This window comes from Nansenia antarctica (assembly GCF_963989245.1).
Source record: "Nansenia antarctica genome assembly, chromosome: 6".
NCBI lineage: Eukaryota > Metazoa > Chordata > Actinopteri > Argentiniformes > Microstomatidae > Nansenia > Nansenia antarctica.
The window spans coordinates 18,080,700-18,103,199 of record NC_137676.1 but is presented as its reverse complement, the minus strand read 5'-3'; the positions used below and the strand labels follow the sequence as shown (position 1 = coordinate 18,103,199).

The following is a 22,500-nucleotide window of genomic DNA, read 5'->3' as shown; positions in this document are numbered from 1 at the left end:
TCCGTCTGGGGCCCCCCAATGGATCACGGTATTATCAGTGTGTGTGTGTGTGTGTGTGTGTGTGTGTGTGTGTGTGAGTGTGTGTTTGTGTGTGTATGTGCGCACACAAGCGTGTGTGTATATGTGTGTGTGTGTGTGTGTGTGTGTGTATGTGCGCACACAAGCGTGTGTATTTGTGTGTGTGTGTGTGTGTGTGTCAGTTCTTCGCCATGTGTTGTACCTATGGTTTTCATAGTGGAAAATGAAATATAAGCAGATGTCATATGGACATCTAAGAACACTAGAAAAATACACCACATGTCATATCATGTTTGCATGATATCCCTCTATAGTAATACTCACATCTGGGTTTACTCTTCCTAATCTCTCTCATAGATTTCAGAGATGTCACCAGTTTCACCTTTTCTCTTCCCCTTCCTACCTTCCCCCCATATCCTCCCTCCATCCCTCCACTAATTCTCCCACCCTCCCTCCCTCCCTTCTTCTCTCTCTCTCTCTCTTTCCCCCTCTGTCTGTTGTGCGGGCGTCAGAGGGGTTAAGTTTGTTTGATTTGGGACGGGCCCGGTGTGGCCACCCCCCCTGCCCACCGCCCCCTGGCCCTGTGGGGGGGGGGGGGGGATTATGGCGTCACTTGGGGCCCCTGGGGGGGTGTTATAAAGCCCCCGTCAGGCCCTCTCCCCTCCGTCAGAGAGGCTAAAACGTCCACAGGACACTCCGTCTACCCCTGTCTCTATTCTAGAACCACCCTATCTAGCGTTGATGCACACCGACCTCTTGACAACCATACTGAGATCTCTCCACACCACACACCTATGTCTCTACGACAGGGAGGCAAGAGAGCTGAGTTGATTTAACCAACTTCGGTTCACGGTTGCATGCAGACCTCAGGGTGGATTCCTCTGTTGACTTTTTTTTAACTGTTTGGGGTATCAAGTCAGTCTGTTGTCTCTGAACTGATTCACTCAGTGAGAGAACGTTCCGGTCGGCCGAGCTAGCTGACTGCGAAAGGGGAATCGATTTTTTTATTTTTTTATCTGAAAAAGAGTGCAAAAAAGGAACCTTTGCTTTTTTCCACACAAACCCGGGAAGAACTTCAGTGATCAGCCAACATGTGGGAGTTCCGGTCCATGACGTTTTGGCGAGCGGTGTTCGCCGAGTTCTTTGGGACCATGTTCTTTGTGTTTTTCGGTATGGGCGCTGCCCTCCGCTGGACCTCTGGCCCTTACCACGTCCTGCATGTGGCTATGTGCTTCGGGCTGGCGGCTGCCACCCTCATCCAGTCCATCGGCCACATCAGCGGCGGCCACATTAACCCGGCCGTCACCTTCGCCTACCTGGTGGGCTCCCAGATGTCCCTGTTCAGGGCTGTCTTCTACATGGCCGCCCAGTGCCTGGGGGCCGTGGCTGGGGCCGCCGTGCTCTACGGGGTCACCCCCAACAACATGAGGGGCAACATGGCGCTCAACACGGTAAGGCTGCCCCCCCCCCCCCCCAGTCCAAGGCTGATCCGGGACCAGCTGACTAGGTCTGATTACTGCCCCTCAGTATCAGATCAAACTGCCACAAACAGCAACTCAACACTGTTGATGGGGCTTGATGAATGGAAGGTTTATGGGAAGGGTTGGTTACTAGAGTCAGCAGGGACAGCAGCCACAGACCAGCACCTGGCCTGGGTTATGTAGGGTACTTGAGGTCAGAGAGGTAGTGGATAATGCGGTGGAAATGGTCCATCATCTGGACACTGTGTTTACAGCGGATTCTATTTCCAGTTATGCTCACAGCTTATTAGAAAAAAGAGAAAAAAAAGAAAAAAGAACTAATCACCATTGAAGACATCTGATTAGGCTAACACCATAACACATTGTAACAGGGCAACACTACACTGGATTACTAAACTAAAACTGACATCATTCATGATTATTCATCATACAAACATTATTCATCATACAAACATTATTCATCACAGCTTCACATCAGTGCTCCTCTGAAAAATACCTTGGTCTCAGTAGGACCTCCCCTGCCAAAATTAATGGTTAATATTAGTAATTAATAATAATAATGAAAATAATAATAATAACAATAATAACAATAATAACAATAGAAATAATCATATTCATAATAACAATACTACTACTACTACTACTACTACTACTACTAATAATAATAATAATAATAATACATCTTGGCCGACAATCAAACACATAATATACAGTATATACTATATATATATATTTATTGTTTTATACATTCTTTAAGCTGTGCACAAAGGACCTCAAGCCTGACGCACTATACAGTAGTTTTTAGCTATTCAAATAAATAAAGTTAATTTAAACCCCCCCCCCCCAGACAGAATAGCGTTGAACCTGTGTTGTGTGTGCTAACCCCCCACAGCTGCAGCCTGGCATCAGCCTGGGCATGGGCACCACAGTGGAGGTGTTCCTGACCATGCAGCTGGTCGTGTGTATTTTCGCCGTGACCGACGAGAGGAGGAACGGACGCATGGGCTCCGCCGCCCTCTCCATCGGCTTCTCTGTTACCATTGGACACCTTATGGGGGTGAGGAACAACACACAGAAAGCACCTAACACACTCACAGAGGAATACACACACACACACACACATACACACGCACACACACACACACACACACACACACACATACACACACATACACACACGCACACATACACACACACACACACGCACACACATACACACACACACACACACGCACACACGCACACACACACACACACACACACATAGGTAAGCAACACACACGCAACACACACACACACACACACACACACGCACACACACACACGCAACACACACCTAACACACTCACAGAGGAATACACACACACACACACACACACACACACACATGGGTAAGCAACACACACACACACACACACACACACACACACACACACACACACACACACACTCACACAGTTGTATACAGATACACATGAAAAACGATACATATGTTGTAAAGTAAAACCTTTTCCATCCTGTGTGTTGTAGATGTACTACACCGGTGCTGGAATGAACCCTGCCAGGTCTTTCGCCCCTGCTGTGCTCTTCAGGAACTTTATCAACCACTGGGTAAGAAAGAACAATCTAGAACAGTCTAGAACAGGCTGCTTGGGGATGTCAAAGTTAGAACTCAGAGAACATTGTTGAAAAAAAAAAGATGGCTGCACCATACTGACAACAACTGTTACTAGTGTGGGTCATTGATAATGCTTACCTATGTGGGTGTGTGTGTGTTGTGGCAGGTGTACTGGGTGGGCCCAATGATTGGCGGTGCCATGGGCGCCCTTCTGTACGATTTCATGCTGTTCCCCCGCATGCGTGGTCTGTCCGAGCGTCTGGCCACACTGAAGGGCAGCCGACCCCCCGAGACTGAGACCCAGCAGGATACCCGCGGAGAGCCCATCGAGCTCAAGACGCAAGCCCTATAAACCTGCCCCAGCCTGGGGCCAGAGGGACGAGGGACAAGGCCCTGTGTCCGCCAACACCCACGCTGCCCCCCATCCCAACAACACTCGCACAGACTGATACCCAAACACTCCCATTTACATTTTAGTACACACACACACACAGACACACACAAACACACACACAGACACACACACACACACACACACAGACACAGGTTCACAACCTTCAACCTCAAGATACAACGTGACTCCTCTCCCTTGAAACCTCACCCTGTATCCTGACCTGGACATTGTGTTTGATAAGAGGCGACCAGTGCCTGCTCCAACTGCCCACTAGCTACCCCCCTTCTCCTCAGCAGAACCAAGTCTCCCCGCCCTCACACACCCACACAGACGAGAGGAGAGGAGTGGAGCGTGAGGATCCCGTGGAGACTTGGGGTTGTGGGACGTAGGTGGAGGGGAGGTGAGGGTGTCAGGGCAGGGTGAGGTTGAGGTGTAGGCAGGGGTATAGGTATGGTATGGGTGGGGTAAGAGGTGAGGGTAGGGGTAGGGGTGGGCGTTGGGCAGGTAATGGTAGGATACAAGGTTGGGGGGATGTAGATGGGGTAAGGGGTTGGGGGGTTGATAGAGGGGCAACACTGCAGGTTTGTAGTCGTATAGGGTTGAGTTAGACCGTGAAGATGGGCATGCTTTTCATTATTCATCAAGTTATCTCTCCATTTTTTTCAGTTTCATTTGTTTTCTGCACTTCAGACACAAGACGTGGATGTATGATACCATTAGATTTTACCAGGGTTTAATTTTTCAAATCACTTCATTTTATCTGTGTGTGTGTGTGTGTGTGTGTGTGTGCGTGTGTGTGCGCATGAGTGTGGGTGCTTCTACAGTATGTGCGTGAGAGTGTGTGAGTGAGAGTGAGTGAGTGAGTGCGTGTGTGCGTGTGTGCCTGTACGTGTGTGAGTGTGGTTGCAAGTGAGTGTGTATGTGTGTCTGTATGTGAATGTGTGTGTGATCGAGTTCAGATACAGTAATTTTTATTTTGTTTTATTTTCATTACCACTCTCCTGTTTGTATCATGATTATGTTTCATTTCGTTAACAATTTTTAAGACATTATCATTTCTCCTCCCCTCACTGTGGTATTTGCTATGATATTCATTTTTACACAATCCATCTGCTTTTTTGTTCTGAAAAAAACACACAATCCAACGGAAATGTTGTATCCCAGACTTTGAACCGGATCTGTTCCCTGCAGAATGGCTGTGTAAGCTTTACATTGAGTCTCCTTTTATTATTTGATCCTTACTGGGAGCACAAGGCAGTTTAAATCATATATAAATGAAAATAAACACAAAAACTTGATAGAAATCGTGTGTCTTGTGGTTTCTTTCCTGAGTGGAGCAATCCCATGAGCTACGTTGCCTTGCAGTAAATAACAATGGCCACAAGGTGGTGGTCTTTACAAACTTGTAACAGGGCATGTCCTGTTCAGTTCTTTGCACATTATCAGCTGATTCTGTTGTACACATTTATTGACTCACGAGCTAGGTAGGCCTACACCAATCTCACACAACAGGGGAAACTGCTGTAATAAACAAAATGGCTTTGGTTGGTTCAAGTGAAGTGTGTGAGGGGGAGAGGAAGGGGAGATAGAGTCAGGGAGTGGGAGGAGGTTGGGTGAGGCAGGTGACAGAGGGCTCGGGTGCGCCGCAGGTGTTACGGGTGTTGCGACACCCACCCCCCCACACACACACTTGCCAACCCTGCGTTAAGTGCAAGGCAGAGATAAACGCTAATTAAACGAAACTGAGTTCCCCATACATGATAACCTATTGGTCAAGATAGATTGCACGGCCATCCAGCCAATCACAGCCATTTGACCAAACCGCCAGGCAGGCCAGGGAAGAGTAAAACAGTATGGTGAAGTTACGTGCGTGTGTGGCGCAGAGGATGTTTGTATGTGGCACCTGCTCGTCTGTGTTGTGCTCTAACTAACAGATACCCGCCCTCAATTTGTTGTTGTTTACCCCTCTGGAAAAGGGTTATGGTTAATAACAAACCCTAAAGTACGTCGGCATAAGGCGGGGCACTTCTCAGAATAACAGGAGGGTTTCACTGTCTGAAGCACTTCGATGGCTGACCAAAACATCTGGTTGGGTCAGTGCTCCTTGTGTGCTTCTAAGTCTTAGGGGTCAAGGGTCAATCCATCACATTTCCATGGCTACTTCTCCTTCATTGCATGATGAAGCCAGTCTGGGGGGACAGGTGTGGGGAGGGGTGCTGAGGGGGTGTAGGGCTGTAGGGCTGGGGCATGAGATTGCTGTTGTAGGCCGAAAGGCTGGATAGAGGGGGGTAGGGGCAGACTGGGTAGGGCAGGGCAATGGGCTGAGAGGGGTCTCGCTCTGGGAGTGGAGAGGGGGATCCATTAGTGTAGGGAGAGGGAGAGGTGGGGAAGTCCTGTGGTCGGCTAGGGTGGGCAGGGGGAACTGAGGCTGATGGTGGTTGAGTTAGACCCGTTAGGACATACTCTGGAAGTTTGTAAATGTTTACTCGGCACAGGTGGGCTAGAAGTCGCTTCCTCTGGTAGTCGTCCATAAAGCTGTCTAGAGTGAGGTCCCCGTCCAGGAACGAGTCTGCCATGTTCTACAGGGACAGTAGAGCAGAGTTAGACTTACACCGTAAGCACACTCAAACAGCAAACAAGGAAGAATATGCCAGGCTTGGTGTGACCACATAGAGGACCAGTCTTATGGGAAGTTTGTGTGTGTGTGTGTGTGTGCGTGTGTGTGTGTGTGTGTGTGTGTGTGTGTGTGTGTGTGTCACCTCAGTTTCCTCTTCTATTTTGGCTCCCTCAGATTGTAGCAGAGCCAGGAGTGTGTCCAGAGAACTGTTCCCTGAGCTGTCGTCTGAGGAAGAGAGAAAAAAAAAAGAGAGAAAAAAAAATCACACACACACTGATCATCACAATTAGTATTTGATTTAGAAGGCCCAAGTGCTAACCAGAAATGACCACGTTGTTGTTAGGTGTGACTCTTGGCTACATTTAGCATACGCCTTTATCCGAAGCGGTCACCAGTCATAGCAGGAAAAAGTAATCTATGCACGGACCAGGGGTCATTGGCAGTCGTAATGCTAAAAGAAGGTATGCTATACCTCATTAGTAGAAGGTATGCTATACCTCCTTAGAAGCCTCATGTTTTCATGGCATATGGTGTGCCAGAGAGTTTCTCATTAATATTACATGGCAGACTCACTGTCCCATTTTCGTGTTGCTAAATTGAGATATGGGTTGTATAATGTAGATCTGTCAACCAGGTGAGATGGCATTTGTGAAAGATTTATTTCTTTCTTGTGTAAAGGCTCAGCAACTTTTGAGAATCTATAGACTATATCAAGACTATCTCAAGACTATATTATATAATAATAATATAATAGGAGGTGGTGGCACCCTCTCAATGATATTGGGTCTTTTCTTTGATACTAACCTCTGAACTAAATCTGTTATTAAAGAAATAAATACAGTAATAGCATGTCATGTTTATTTGCGTCCATCCATGACATTTTATTAAAATATTGTTCACTTATTGTAAATCTTCCACACTATGCACTTTAGGTGCATAATGGTCATTTTGATCGAATGGTAATTTACTGTACATTCATGGTACATTCCTTCTCAAAGGAAATATCTTGCAAATTCCCTCAGCCACTGTTACCCTAGACTATTGTTAACCCTAGACTATTGTATTTATTTTACAAGCACAACAATGCAAACAAACAATTAGATACATTATGTTTAACATAATGTTGTTTAATGTAATGTTAAAAATAATGTTGTCTGTCAATCCTTGCATTTTAGAGTGCTGCATGAATTTGAGAAGGGTTATATTTTCCCAGTCCCATCTAGCTGTCAAATCTAAATGTGCAATGTTGATTTATTTCCCCCACTTAGATTTGAGTCCCTTTTTAAAGAACTTACTGAAAGGTAATCAACCCTATGTCAAGGGAACATAACATGATATGTTATATGCATACATTTCACTGCAATTTCAATTTCACAAATGGACCCCTGCTGATGCATTATTGGATCTGTGTTAAGCTCAAAGTCAAAACCAACTCTATGTTACATTACAGTTATTATCTAGGTAGGACATAAGCATTTTCAGTTTGGAACAAGGGCACAGTGTACTGAAGTTGACTGTTAAGATCGCAACAAAAATAATGTTATAGCCATAACATGTATAACCACATGATGTCCCCAAAGATCACGTGATTTGAAGCCCTATTTTATCCTGCAGAGAGTGCCATCCATCAGTGACGCCATCTGACTGATTGGAGTTCAAAAACAATACATGGGGCATGACTCGCATGAGACATGACATAATAATAATAATAATAATAATAATAATAATAATAATAACTTCGCAAACGTTGCAGCTCAAAGTATTACTTAATTTCGAAGAAAAACAAATAAGTAGATTGATCCAATCAAAACAAGACAACCGAGTAACAGCCGTTAATGAAGTTTATTTTTTGAAAATTCCAATGGTCCAATGGTAAAAGAGAAAATATTGATTGATGGGGCTGAAAAATGTATGTGTACGAAATATAGCCAATTGGGTTAAAAGGGGGCGGGTTCTTTGACGCACCTATATATATATATATATATATATATATATATATATATATATATATATATATGTGTGTGAGCAGCCGTTATATTTGACCTATTTTGGACATTATTCATCGCAAGTGACAAAGCCAGTGAAACAGGATTGTGTAATCAGCTAGCTAGCAATAGGCATTATTCACTAACAAAAAAAAAAGTATTTCTGTCATACACAGTTATTACTTTGAATTCTCATCAATATGGTAAGTTTTACTAGCTAGCTAAGGAGTGAATTGTGTTTTTCAAAGTAGGTAGCTAGCTAGCCGGCTAGTAAGCAAGTCCAGTTTAGCTACTAGTGAACCATTGTCTTAACGAAGTAAATCGTTCTGTGGCAAATGAACGACATTGAATGCGAGATTGTGGTGTCTCAAAATCGATCTGTTTTTTTCTCCGTCTAGCGTGAATGCATCTCCATCCATGTCGGTCAGGCCGGAGTGCAGATCGGGAACGCCTGCTGGGAGCTGTACTGCCTGGAGCATGGGATCCAGCCCGACGGACAGATGCCGAGTGACAAAACCATCGGCGGGGGGGACGACTCCTTCAACACCTTCTTCAGCGAGACAGGCGCCGGAAAACACGTCCCTCGGACTGTGTTTGTGGATCTGGAACCAACTGTCGTTGGTATGGTTGAACAATTATGCACTTATTCTCAGAATAGTGAATCTGAATCTGACAGAATCTGCAAAAAATAATAATCGGTGAACTTTTTATTTCTAGTTCATGTGCATTGCAACCTAATGTTAGTTAGTTACAGGTGATTTTTAGCTAGCGATAACAATGCTAAACTAATGCTTAGCCAGCTAATGAGACCTAGTATGTGATGTACCAATGAAATGTTAATGCGCGAGCACGCTGTGATGTGTCTGCAGACGAGGTCCGCACGGGAACGTACCGGCAGCTTTTCCACCCGGAGCAGCTGATCACCGGTAAGGAGGATGCCGCTAACAACTACGCCCGAGGCCACTACACCATCGGTAAAGAGATCGTGGACCTGGTGCTGGACAGAGTTCGCAAGCTGGTTAGTGTTGTCCTGGTTTATTAACAATTGATTGTGGTATTGCGCTTTAAACCTGTTAAAGGCCTGATTCACAAACACCTCTGCCCTGTGATTTGACTGTCCCCAGTCGGACCAGTGCACTGGGCTGCAGGGCTTCCTCATCTTCCACAGCTTTGGCGGCGGAACTGGCTCAGGCTTTGCCTCTCTGCTCATGGAGAGGCTGTCAGTTGACTATGGCAAAAAATCTAAGCTGGAGTTTGCCATTTACCCTGCTCCTCAGGTATTGCAGTGCTTTGGGATCACCATTTCAGTAGATTATTTGATAAATTGCAGTAATTTATAATTTATTTATATTTCCTGGAATTAATATATCATGATCCGTAAGTAAACATTTTTGGGGGAGTATCTCTCTAAAAGTTATTTTCTCTACTCCTTTTGTATGTGTTCAGATCTCCACAGCAGTGGTGGAGCCCTACAACTCTATCCTGACCACCCACACTACACTGGAGCACTCGGACTGCGCTTTCATGGTCGACAATGAAGCCATCTACGACATCTGCCGCCGCAACCTGGACATTGAGCGGCCGACCTACACCAACCTCAACCGCCTTATCAGCCAGATCGTCTCCTCCATCACTGCCTCACTGCGCTTCGATGGAGCGCTCAATGTGGACCTCACCGAGTTCCAGACCAACCTGGTGCCTTACCCCCGCATCCACTTCCCGCTGGTCACCTACGCGCCTGTAATCTCAGCTGAGAAGGCCTACCATGAGCAGCTCTCTGTGGCAGAGATCACCAATGCCTGCTTTGAGCCCGCCAACCAGATGGTGAAGTGTGACCCGCGCCATGGGAAGTACATGGCCTGTTGCATGCTGTACCGTGGGGATGTAGTTCCCAAGGATGTCAACGCCGCCATTGCTACCATCAAGACCAAACGCACCATTCAGTTTGTGGACTGGTGTCCTACAGGCTTCAAGGTAACCACCCATTTGAAGCTCATGATTACTGCACACTGATTTTTATTCTCCCAAAAAGTGTTTTGTGTGCAAATTAATCATGATGCCCACTTGAAATAAAACAAATCATTTTGGTATATTTATTTACTGCAGTTGATCTGTCTTTTAACCATCACCTGAATTATTTTTGTCAAGTATGATTGTTGGTTTCTCAACTGCTTTCTTGTGCCCTTCCTGCAGGTGGGCATCAACTACCAGCCACCCACTGTGGTGCCAGGGGGAGACCTGGCCAAGGTGCAGAGGGCGGTGTGCATGCTTAGCAACACCACGGCCATCGCTGAAGCTTGGGCACGCCTTGATCACAAGTTTGACCTGATGTACGCCAAGCGTGCTTTTGTCCACTGGTATGTGGGCGAGGGCATGGAGGAGGGAGAGTTCTCAGAGGCCAGAGAGGATCTGGCAGCCCTGGAGAAGGACTATGAGGAGGTCGGAGTCGACTCTGTGGAGGGAGAAGCTGAGGAAGGGGACGAGTGACCCCACTCATTCAACACATTTTGCAGTGTTCTCTGCTGTTAATTATTAATAGGAGGTGGTGGCACCCTCTCAATGATATTTGGTCTTTTCTTTGATACTAACCTCTGAACTAAATCTGTTATTATAGAAATAAATACAGTATAGCATGTCATGTTTATTTGCGTCCATGACATTTTTATTAAAATATTGTTCACTTATTATAAGGAAGGGGATGAGTGACCCCACTCATTCAACACATTTTGCAGTGTTCTCTGCTGTTAATTATTAATAAAGTTCTGTTTTGTTCCCCCATATGTTATTTGTTATTTTTTAGCACGTAAAAAGTTTATGTTAAGTAGGTATTCAGCTTGGAGTTTATACTTAAAAACGTAATATATTATGTATATATCATAGTGTAATGACCTGTTTCTGTGATGGTGACAAAGAGGATAGGCCACAGAATGAAGAAAACATCTTTAAGGGCTTTTGAGTCTGGGATAGGCACTGACCATCCAGCTACAGAGGACCAACACACTGGTGACAGTTAAAAATGTTTTTATTGGTTAGCATTGAATGTGGGTAAATTAGTGAGCTCACACTTTTTTCTATAATTTATACATGAAGCAACTACCAAGGGGCTTGGATAATATCCCAATAGTTTTAACCCATTTCTTTATCTTAGAAAAATAAGCTGTGGCTGTTTTCATGTGTCCTTAATCAACAATGATAAGGATAAGGCAAACCTCTGGTTATAGGAGGGGCAGGGGTAGAGGTGCATGATTTAAGGATTATTTTGCTTAAAGAATACAAATGCCTATTAAACCAGGCCAGTTTTTACTTTTTACTGTCAAATTTAGTTGGAGGCACCTCAATCTTGCTCCCATTGTAGTGTGAGTGCTTTGTTCAGAGTCTGTTCTCTGAGATGTGCGGTCAGAAAACTTGCTCTCCGCCATCTAACCCACAGACAAACATTTCAATCACCTACTTACCGGCAGGTAAGTCACACAGTCATATGTGACCAATCTCAATATCCTTTAGAGTACACAATCAAAAGGTAAACAAACACATTTCATATTAATATATTCTTACATATCTTATTACTCAATGATATTTGGTCTTTTCTTTGATACTAACCTCTGAACTAAATCTGTTATTAAATAAATAAATACAGTATAGCATGTCATGTTTATTTGCGTCCATGACATTTTATTAAAATATTGTTCACTTATTGTAAATCTTCCACACTATGCACTTTAGGTGCATAATGGTCATTTGTTCGAATGGTAATTTACATTCATGGTACATTCCTTCTCAAAGGAAATATCTTGCAAATTCCCTCAGCCACTGTTTCACCCACATAATAACCCTAGACTATTGTATTTATTTTACAAGCACAACAATGCAAACAAACAATTAGATACATTATGTTCAACATAAATGTTGTTTTCTGCCAATCCTTGCATTTTAGAGTGCTGCATGAATTTGAGAAGGATTATATTTTCCCAGTCCCATCTAGCTGTCAAATCTAAATGATCATGTGAAATGTTGATTTATTTCCCCCACTTAGATTTGAGTTCCTTTTTAAAGAACTTACTGAAAGGCAATCAACCCTATGTCAAGGGAACATAACATGATATGTTATATGCATACATTTCACTGCAATTTCAATTTCACAAATGGACCCCTGCTGATGCATTATTGGATCTGTGTTAAGCTCAAAGTCAAAACCAACTCTATGTTACATTACAGTTATTATCTAGGTAGGACATAAGCATTTTCAGTTTGGAACAAGGGCACAGTGTACTGAAGTTGACTGTTAAGATCGCAACAAAAATAATGTTATAGCCATAACATGTATAACCACAAGATGTCCTCAAAGATCACGTGATTTTAAGCCCTATTTTATGCTGCAGAGAGTGCCATCCATCAGTGACGCCATCTGACTGATTGGAGTTCAAAAACAATACATGGGGCATGACTCGCATGAGACAAGATACATAATAATAATAATAATAATAATAATAATAATAATAACTTAAAGTATTACTTAATTTCGAAGAAAAACAAATAAGTAGATTGATCCAATCAAAACAAGACAACCGAGTAACAGCCGTTAATGAAGTTTATTTTTGAAAATTCAAATGGTCCAATGGTAAAAGAGAAAATATTGATTGATGGGACTGAACATTTTATTTGTACGAAATATAGCCAATTGGGTTAAAAGGGGGCGGGTTCTTTGACGCACCTATATATACTTGTGAGCAGCCGTTATATTTGACATATAACATTTGGCCATTATTCATCGCAAGAAGCAAAGCCAGTGAAACTGTATTGTGTAAATTAGCTAGCTAGCAACGCGAGATAGGCATTATTCACAAACTAAAAAAACGTATTTCTGTCAAACACAGTTATTACTTTGCATCCTCATCAACATGGTAAGTTTTACTAGCTAGCTAAGGAGTACATTGTCTTGTGGTTTTCAAAGTAGGTAAGCTAGCTAGCCGGCTAAGTCCAGTTTAGCTAGCTACTAGCCAGACATTGTCTTAACGAAGTAAATCGTTCTGTGGCAAATGAACGACATTGAATGCGAGATTGTGGTGTCTCAAAATCGATCTGGTTTTTTCTCCGTCTAGCGTGAATGCATCTCCATCCATGTCGGCCAGGCCGGAGTGCAGATCGGGAACGCCTGCTGGGAGCTGTACTGCCTGGAGCATGGGATCCAGCCCGACGGCCAGATGCCGAGTGACAAAACCATCGGCGGGGGGGACGACTCCTTCAACACCTTCTTCAGCGAGACAGGCGCCGGAAAACACGTCCCTCGGACTGTGTTTGTGGATCTGGAACCAACTGTCATTGGTATGGTTGAACAATTATGCACTTATTCTGCAACAAAAAAGTAATAATAATCGGTGAACTTTTTATTTCTAGTTCATGTGCATTGCAACCTAATGTTAATTAGTTACAGGTGATTTTTAGCTAGCCATAACAATGCTAAACTAATGATTAATCAGCTAATGAGACCTGGTATGTGATGGACCAATGAAATGTTAATGCGCGAGCACGCTGTGATGTGTCTGCAGACGAGGTCCGCACGGGAACGTACCGGCAGCTTTTCCACCCGGAGCAGCTGATCACCGGTAAGGAGGATGCCGCTAACAACTACGCCCGAGGCCACTACACCATCGGTAAAGAGATCGTGGACCTGGTGCTGGACAGAGTTCGCAAGCTGGTTAGTGTTGTCGTGGTTTATTAACAATTGATTGTGGTATTGCGCTTTAAACCCGTTAAAAGGCCTGATTCACAAACCCCCTCTGCCCTGTGATTTGACTGTTCCCAGTCGGACCGGTGCACCGGGCTGCAGGGCTTCCTCATCTTCCACAGCTTTGGCGGCGGAACTGGCTCAGGCTTTGCCTCTCTGCTCATGGAGAGGCTGTCAGTTGACTATGGCAAAAAATCTAAGCTGGAGTTTGCCATTTACCCTGCTCCTCTGGTATTGCAGTGCTTTGGGATCACCATTTCAGTAGATTATTTGATAAATTGTAGTCATTTATAATTAATTTATATTTCCTGAAATTAATATATCATGATCCGTAAGTAAAAAAATTGGAGGAGTATCTCTCTAAAAGTTATTTTCTCTACTCCTTTTGTATGTGTTCAGATTTCCACAGCAGTGGTGGAGCCCTACAACTCTATCCTGACCACCCACACTACACTGGAGCACTCTGACTGCGCTTTCATGGTCGACAATGAAGCCATCTACGACATCTGCCGCCGCAACCTGGACATTGAGCGGCCGACCTACACCAACCTCAACCGCCTTATCAGCCAGATCGTCTCCTCCATCACTGCCTCACTGCGCTTCGATGGAGCGCTCAATGTGGACCTCACCGAGTTCCAGACCAACCTGGTGCCTTACCCCCGCATCCACTTCCCGCTGGTCACCTACGCGCCTGTAATCTCAGCTGAGAAGGCCTACCATGAGCAGCTCTCTGTGGCAGAGATCACCAATGCCTGCTTTGAGCCCGCCAACCAGATGGTGAAGTGTGACCCGCGCCATGGGAAGTACATGGCCTGTTGCATGCTGTACCGTGGGGATGTAGTTCCCAAGGATGTCAACGCCGCCATTGCTACCATCAAGACCAAACGCACCATTCAGTTTGTGGACTGGTGTCCTACAGGCTTCAAGGTAAACACCCATTTGAAGCTCATGAATACTGCACACTGATTTTTATTCTCCCAAAAAGTGTTTTGTGTGCAAATTAATCATGATGCCCACTTGAAATAAAACAAATCATTTTGGTATATTTATTTACTGCAGTTGATCTGTCTTTTAACCATCACCTGAATTATTTTTGTCAAGTATGATTGTTGGTTTCTCAACTGCTTTCTTGTGCCCTTCCTGCAGGTGGGCATCAACTACCAGCCACCCACTGTGGTGCCAGGGGGAGACCTGGCCAAGGTGCAGAGGGCGGTGTGCATGCTTAGCAACACCACGGCCATCGCTGAAGCTTGGGCACGCCTTGATCACAAGTTTGACCTGATGTACGCCAAGCGTGCTTTTGTCCACTGGTATGTGGGCGAGGGCATGGAGGAGGGAGAGTTCTCAGAGGCCAGAGAGGATCTGGCAGCCCTGGAGAAGGACTATGAGGAGGTCGGAGTCGACTCTGTGGAGGGAGAAGCTGAGGAAGGGGACGAGTGACCCCACTCATTCAACACATTTTGCAGTGTTCTCTGCTGTTAATTATTAATAGGAGGTGGTGGCACCCTCTCAATGATATTTGGTCTTTTCTTTGATACTAACCTCTGAACTAAATCTGTTATTAAAGAAATAAATACAGTATAGCATGTCATGTTTATTTGCGTCCATGACATTTTTATTAAAATATTATTCACTTATTGTAAATCTTCCACACAGTGTGTTAATTATTAATAAAGTTCTGTTTTGTTCCCCCATATGTTATTTGTTATTTTTTATCACGTAAAACGTTTATGTTAAGTGGGTATTCAGCTTGGAGTTTATACTTAAAAACTTAATATATTATGTATATAGTGTAATGACCTGTTTCTGTGATGGTGACAAAGAGGATAGGCCACAGAATGAAGAAAAAATCTTTAAGGGCTTTTGAGTCTGGGATGGGCACTGACCATCCAGCTACAGAGGACCAACACACTGGTGACAGTTAAAACATGTTTTTATTGGTTAGCATTGAATGTGGGTAAATTAGTGAGCTCACTATTTTCTTCCATAATTTATACATGAAGCAACTACCAATGGACTTGGATAATATCCCAATAGTTTTAACCCATTTCTTTATCTTAGAAAAATGAGCTGTGGCTGTTTTCATGTGTCCTTAATCAACAATGATAAGGATATAAGGCAAACCTCTGGTTATAGAAGGGGCAGGGGTAGAGGTGCATGATTTAAAGAATACAAATGCCTATTAAACCAGGCCAGTTTTTACTGTCATATTCAGTTGGAGGCACCTCAATCTTGCTCCCATTGTAGTGTGAGTGCTTTGTTCAGAGTGTTCTCTGAGATGTGCAGTCCGAAAACTTGCTCTCCGCCATCTAACCCACAGACAAACATTTCAATCACCTACTTACCGGCAGGTAAGTCACACAGTCATAAGTGATTGGTCACAATGACCAATCTCAATATCCTTTAGAGTACACAATCAAAAGGTTTTCAATTTCATATTAATATATTCGTACATATCTAACTCAAAATATCTCTTACAGGTGTTTTTAAATCTAAACTCAACAACTCATTATGGCTCCAACAATGCAACAAAAGATTTGTGATATGGTAATTAGATAGTAACTTTGTACATTTGGGAATTAGATTAAATAATGTTGCAATCATATATTTTGTAAGAAGAATAAATATGTAATTTCACCCACTGGCACTGGTTTTGTATCTTGTGTATCATGGATGAATTAAGAATTAAGAGAATTATTATTCTTCGTGAAAAGCATGTTTTTTTTAACAGTCACTAAAAAGTCTACAGTCATTGGTATATGAATGCTGAATATAGTATCTTGGGGTGAAGGGTGTAGTGCTACAATGTACATTTTGAACTCAATATTATTTGCATTTTGGTGATGAAGAAAAAGTAGAAATGCATGGCATTCATTTTGGTATGCTGTGGAGACTGGAATGGGGGCCGAAGGCTGGGGGTTGCGATGCTCATGAGTCATGTCCCACCCAGCCCTAGAACCCGAACACTTTTAAAATCGCTGCTCCATCCCTGCTCTTGTTTACGAGTGATAAGAAATAATGCTGAATGCCTGTTTAGAGCACCAGATATCTCCTCCATGTCTTTCTCTTGCTGTTTTATACACACTACGTCTCCTTTTCTCCCTCTCCTTTAATTAATCAATCAATTTTATTTGTTTGCCACTTTTTACATAGACAAATGTCACAAAGTGCTTCACAGCTAAATAATATGAAACAATATAAACAATAAATACAATACAAACAATATGATCTGAGGTTTTATTGATGAGCCAGGTACACCAATCTGACAACAGGGGAAACTGCTGTAATAGTACAACTTCATTCTGTCTTTATTGCATTCAGGCTCCTATGAAGACAAACGGCCGTCCTCGGACATATCAGACCTCTGGGAGAACACAATAGCATCATGGTATCCTGTGGAGACAAGAGTATTGAGTGATTGCTTCAGCTCCTACCAGCCACTGCTTCTCTCACACACTTAGACATTTACTCTGATGCTGAAAGAGTACATTCATTTTCTCTCTCTCTCTCTCTCTCTCTCTCTCTCTCTCTCTCTCTCTCTCTCTCTCTCTCTCTCTCTCTCTCTCTCTCTCTCTCTCTCTCTCTCTCTCTCTCTCTCTCTCTCTCTCTCTCTCTCTCTCTCTCCCTCCCTCCCTCCCTCCCTCCCTCCCTCTCCCTCTCTAACTTTGTACCAGGGAATCAATCTGTGGGTTTATCATCTGAACGCCCTTAGGTGGCTTTTGCTCTGTCAACCACACTGACATTTAAATACGCAGGTTAGGTGGTAGATAATGCATATCTGACATGTCCAGCTGTTCAATGTCAGTGCAACTGGAGGAACTGAGATGAGTAGATACAGTTGAAGTTGGAAGTTTACATACACTTAGGTTGAGGTCATTAAAACACATTTTTGAACCACTCCACAGATTTCATGTTAACAAACTATAGTTTTGGCGAGTCGTTTTGGCAAATCTACTTTGTGCATGACCCAAGTCATTTTTCCAACAATTGTTTACAGACAGATTATTTCACTTATAATTCACTATATCACAATTCCAGTGGGTCAGAAGTTTACAATAAAAAAAAAATGATGTCATGGCTTTAGAAGCTTCTGATAATTTACATCATTTGAGTCAGTTGGAAGGAGTGTACCTGTGGATGTATTTTAAGGCCTACCTTCAAACTGGCTCTTTTCTTGACATCATGGTAAAATCAAAAGAAATCAGCCAAGACCTCAGACCTCTTTATGTGAATATATTGAGGCAACATCTCAAGACATCAGCCAGGAAGTTAAAGCTTGGTCGCGAAAGGTTTTCCAAATAGACAATGACCCCAAGCATAGTTGTGGCAAAAGGGCCACGATGGCCATCACAAAGCCCTGACCTCAATCCTATACGAATTCTGTGGGCAGAACTGAAAAAGCGTGTGCGAGCAAGGAGGCCTACAAACCTGACAGTTACACCAGTTCTGTCAGGAGGAATGGGCCAAAGATTATTCTACCAACTTATTGTGGGAAGCTTGTGGAAGGTTACCCGAAACGTTTCACCCAAGTTAAACAATTTAAGCAATACTACCAAATACTATGTGTATGTAAACTTACTGTATTATGAAATATGTCTGTGGCAGTTCCTCTTTCAGAGCATCGCGTGCAGGAGGTAAATCTGTCAGGTGCTAAATCTGACTGGCTTGGGGCGCTTAGGTGACATAACGGGTGAAGTGTCGACCATGTAACCGCAGGGTTCCCGGTTTGACTCCGGCCACGGACATATCCTGCATGTCATCCCTTCTCTCTTTCACCCATCCTTCCTGTCAAAATCTCTACTCTCTCTATCAATAAAAATAAAAATATGAGTGGGACTGCCCCACTCAGAAGAAATAACTTTTAAAAATTAATAAATCTGACTGGCTTCCTAAAGCGTCACCCAACTATTACTAACTTCAAGTAAACTAGTTGGTGGGAGGACATTTTGGGATAAACGGATACCTGACCTAACGGATACATCTCTGTGCTGTCTTCTTATGGTGGATATGTCAACTGGATCTCTCCGACCTGATGGCTTTGCTGTTTACTGAATGAATCCCCAGGGACCTCAACGGCTTGAAATGGTTTTCCAGCCTTTTGGCAAACATATTTACTATGGTAGCATCACATCTCTCATCTTCAACTTCAAAGAATATATTGCTTTAGAATTGTATATAAAAAATGGCCCAACTTCCTCCTGTCAATTGTGTTTATATATATCGTATGTTTTAATGTTGCTATTGTTTTATTCTGACCGAGTACACATTTTTTATTTGATTAAAGTGATTTTTTTATTGTTGTAAGTCGCTTTGGACAAAGGTGTCTGCTAAATGCCCTAAATGTAAAAAGCAAATGTAGGTGGTGATATTTAACAAACTGTGCTTGATTTCAATGACTTACAGTGTATCATGTCTGAGTGCCTACAATTTGTTTGATGTAGTATACTGCATAGTCTACAACTGTGTGTGTGTGTGTGTGTTTGTGTTTACGTGTGTGTTTGTAAAATGGCTAAGTATGGGCATGTGAAGGCTCCAGTTGACTGGGTTCCAGCTCACACTAGCCTCTGGTGTTTGAGCAATCTCTCTGTAGTCTCTGTAGCAGAGTCAAGGGTCAAGGCGATGGGTGTTTCCCACGTATAGTAGACACAGCAGCATTTTCTAACAGTTAGTAACTAGTTTTATTTGGTGAGAACTGATGGGCCCAAATTATGTGCAAAGCAGCTGCCTGCACAAGTAACATTTAAGTGAGTGGGTGGAAATCAAATCAGGTGCTTATGGAGACTCCTTAAAAGGTGATACTCTCCCTTCAAATACTGCTGAAACCTAACACACACACACACACACACACACACACACACACACACACACACACACACACACACACACACACACACACACACACACACACACAGAACCTGCAAATCAAATACTTCCCACCATATGTTAAATCCAAACACATGCACATGCACATCATCAACATCACATCTTTTGTTCGCAATAAAAATCGAGTCACTGTATTAACAAATTGCTTTTTTTTTTTAAATGATGCATATTACTCTTTTCTTGGTTGTATGGCTTTATTGTACACAAGTAAGGTGGTCGTGCACAGATAGGCTCCTATAGCAGCTCTGTACCCTGTACTGCAGCTGTGGATGACACAATGGGACAACTATACTGCTCTACAATGGGGGGACAACTATGACTCTCACAATGCTCTACAAAGGTCCTGGCACTGATTAATGCACATTAGACACTCAGTCAGATCACTTTCTCTGGTGGACAATAAAAGTATCTAAATATTGCAACAGCAAACAGCAGCTCTCCCCTCCCCCTCCCCCCCAGCCACAGCCTTCCTGTAATGTCTGCTTCTGTCCACGTCTGTGACAAGACAACAGCTACCCCAGCTGTTGCCAGGCTTTCAAACGGCCAACATTAAATATGGAAATATGTTCACGAAATGTCTTTCTTACCATGATTATCTTAGAATAACAATTATAGAAAAAGCATATGTTACAGTGTTGCCTACCTTATACATATTCATCCTATAAACCTATTACAATAATTGCATATTCAGTTAAATTGTGATTATCTCCATCTGTAATAACTTACCAGCAATGTATGAAATGAACGATGTCAATTGTAATAGGAGAACAGAACAGGACTGACGGACAGACAGGGAAATAATGTCAACATGGTCCACTGGAGGTACAGTGAGATTCTCTTGGATAACACAAGATGAGCCATGTACGGAGAGATTCTAAGGCCACGTCACATACAGAAAGGTATTCCTGAAGAAGTGGTCAATCGACCTTCATGAAGGTGAATGTTGACACTGTGCTTGCCTGTCCAGTGTTCAGTTCAGTACCTTGAAGTCATAGTCATAACTGCCTCTCACCATCGTTACCTGACACCTTCTCCTTCTCCTGCCTTCAAGGGCTGCTAGCTAACCCATCTCCTGCCTTAAGGGCTGCTAGCTAACCCATCTCCTGCCTTAAGGGCTGCTAGCTAACCCATCTCCTGACTTAAGGGCTGCTAGCTAACCCATCTCCTGACTTAAGGGCTGCTAGCTAACCCATCTCCTGCTAGCTGACCCATCTCCTGTCTTAAGGGTTGCTAGCTGACCCATCTCCTGCCTTAAGGGTTGCTAGCTGACCCATCTCCTGCCTTAAGGGCTGCTAGCTAACCCATCTCCTGTCTTAAGGGCTGCAAGCTAACCCATCTCCTGCCTTCAAGGGCTGCTAGCTGACCCATCTCCTGCTAGCTGACCCATCTCCTGCCTTAAGGGTTGCTAGCTGACCCATCTCCTGCCTTAAGGGCTGCTAGCTAACCCATCTCCTGCCTAAAGGGCTGCTAGCTGACCCATCTCCTGTCTAAAGGGCTGCTAGCTGACCCATCTCCCGCTACCTATCAGTGTGGGGGACTGACTGCTGCGGTAGGAATGTTCCAGAAGTGTTCCCTGTGCTAATATTCCGGTCACTCCATCCCATTTGGCATTTGACACGGAAAAGCGGTCACACCCCCTCGAACCCACACACGCACACACACATCAGTACTGTAGCAACAAACATTCATATCACCGCTGATGACAATAGCAATAGGTAACCATTTTCATGAACTATAATAATAATAACAATAATCGAATAATAACAATAGTAAATAGTAGAAAAAAAACATAAGGAAGTGTCGAGTGTGTTTTCACAAAGCCCTTTGGATCTTCACTCTTCCCTCGCATTATGAAGAGTCTCATCTCAATGATGTCACAGGTCATAGTGCAATAGTTCACCCTGTTCAGAGTCTCCATATATGGTATTATCAGTGCCCCCCCCCCCCCCTCCCCTCCCTGCCTCCCCCAGTGTAACCAACCCCAATCCCTCCCTCAGAGGCCTCTCTCACTGCATGCGGTCAGGCTGGTGGAGGGGATAGTGTAGGAAGGCTGTAGGGGGGGAGGCCACGCCGGCCAGGGAAGGGTGAAGGGGCGTCGGGGGTGTCGGGGGGGCGGTGAGAGTGGGGCCCGGGGTGGCGGGGGAATAGCTGTAGCTCAGGTAGCCGGCGGAGGGCGACGGAGAGGGGGTGTAGGGGTACTGCTCCAGCCCAGTGGAGGCGTAGTGGGCGTAGGCAGAGCTGTAGTCCAGGTAGGGCGAGGTGAGGGCCGCTGTGGGGCTGAGCTGGGACTGGAGCATCAGGCTGGGCTGCAGGTAGGCCTGGGGGTGGTACACGTACTGCTGGGCCAACCTGGACACACACACACACACACACACACACACACACACACAGAAAAACAGTTAGACACTATAGTACAGTGGGTACACTCCAACCTAGGAGCGTTGAGAAACATATTATACAACGGATAGATCCGGTCCATTGTCTCTAATGGTCAGTTTGCGTTCCAGCCGTGCTGATATCCATGATATACGCATAGCTAAATGGAATGTTGCCACATCTTTTCATATGACTCCGCATTTGTATACAGTATATTACCGTTATCAGAGTTACATTATTACCGTTGCTTAGCAACCGATAAACAACTGTTCAGCGTATGAATACACTTACAATAAAACATAGTTCCATTAAAATACATGAATTAAAAGTTTGTCTTGTCTTTCTTCTGTGAAATATAGATAGATAAATGTGGTAACCGTTGTATAAAAGCCTTATGGAACTC

At 43.9% G+C, this 22,500-nt stretch overlaps 4 protein-coding genes across 4 annotated transcripts in view; 3 read left to right on the top strand and 1 right to left on the bottom strand.

Moving 5' to 3' along the window:
* Window positions 1-1,109: 1,109 nt before the first annotated feature.
* mipb (major intrinsic protein of lens fiber b) lies at window positions 1,110-3,469 on the top strand (the record flags this gene model as incomplete). The annotated part of the gene is made up of 4 exons (XM_080533127.1): window positions 1,110-1,469; window positions 2,392-2,556; window positions 3,030-3,110; window positions 3,284-3,469. The coding sequence occupies 4 exons, from the start codon at window positions 1,110-1,112 to the stop codon at window positions 3,467-3,469; spliced, it is 792 nt and encodes a 263-aa protein (XP_080389253.1).
* Window positions 3,470-8,598: 5,129 nt separating this feature from the next.
* On the top strand, window positions 8,599-10,600 carry LOC308159359 (tubulin alpha chain, testis-specific; the record flags this gene model as incomplete). The annotated part of the gene is made up of 5 exons (XM_080533129.1): window positions 8,599-8,734; window positions 8,983-9,131; window positions 9,238-9,390; window positions 9,560-10,087; window positions 10,307-10,600. Exons 1-5 carry the CDS (start codon window positions 8,614-8,616, stop codon window positions 10,598-10,600), a joined length of 1,245 nt encoding a protein of 414 aa, XP_080389255.1. The 5' UTR covers window positions 8,599-8,613.
* Window positions 10,601-13,299: 2,699 nt separating this feature from the next.
* LOC308159360 (tubulin alpha chain, testis-specific-like) lies at window positions 13,300-15,278 on the top strand (the record flags this gene model as incomplete). The annotated part of the gene is made up of 5 exons (XM_080533130.1): window positions 13,300-13,435; window positions 13,660-13,808; window positions 13,917-14,069; window positions 14,238-14,765; window positions 14,985-15,278. Exons 1-5 carry the CDS (start codon window positions 13,315-13,317, stop codon window positions 15,276-15,278), a joined length of 1,245 nt encoding a protein of 414 aa, XP_080389256.1. The 5' UTR covers window positions 13,300-13,314.
* Window positions 15,279-21,727: 6,449 nt separating this feature from the next.
* rbm38 (RNA binding motif protein 38) overlaps window positions 21,728-22,500 on the bottom strand; it is a gene marked incomplete at both ends in the record, with an annotated part of 14,157 nt that continues 13,384 nt past the window's right edge. The window contains one exon of the mRNA XM_080533128.1: window positions 21,728-22,070. Coding sequence (XP_080389254.1) covers window positions 21,728-22,070 — 343 coding nt within the window. The remainder of the gene's footprint in view (window positions 22,071-22,500) is intronic.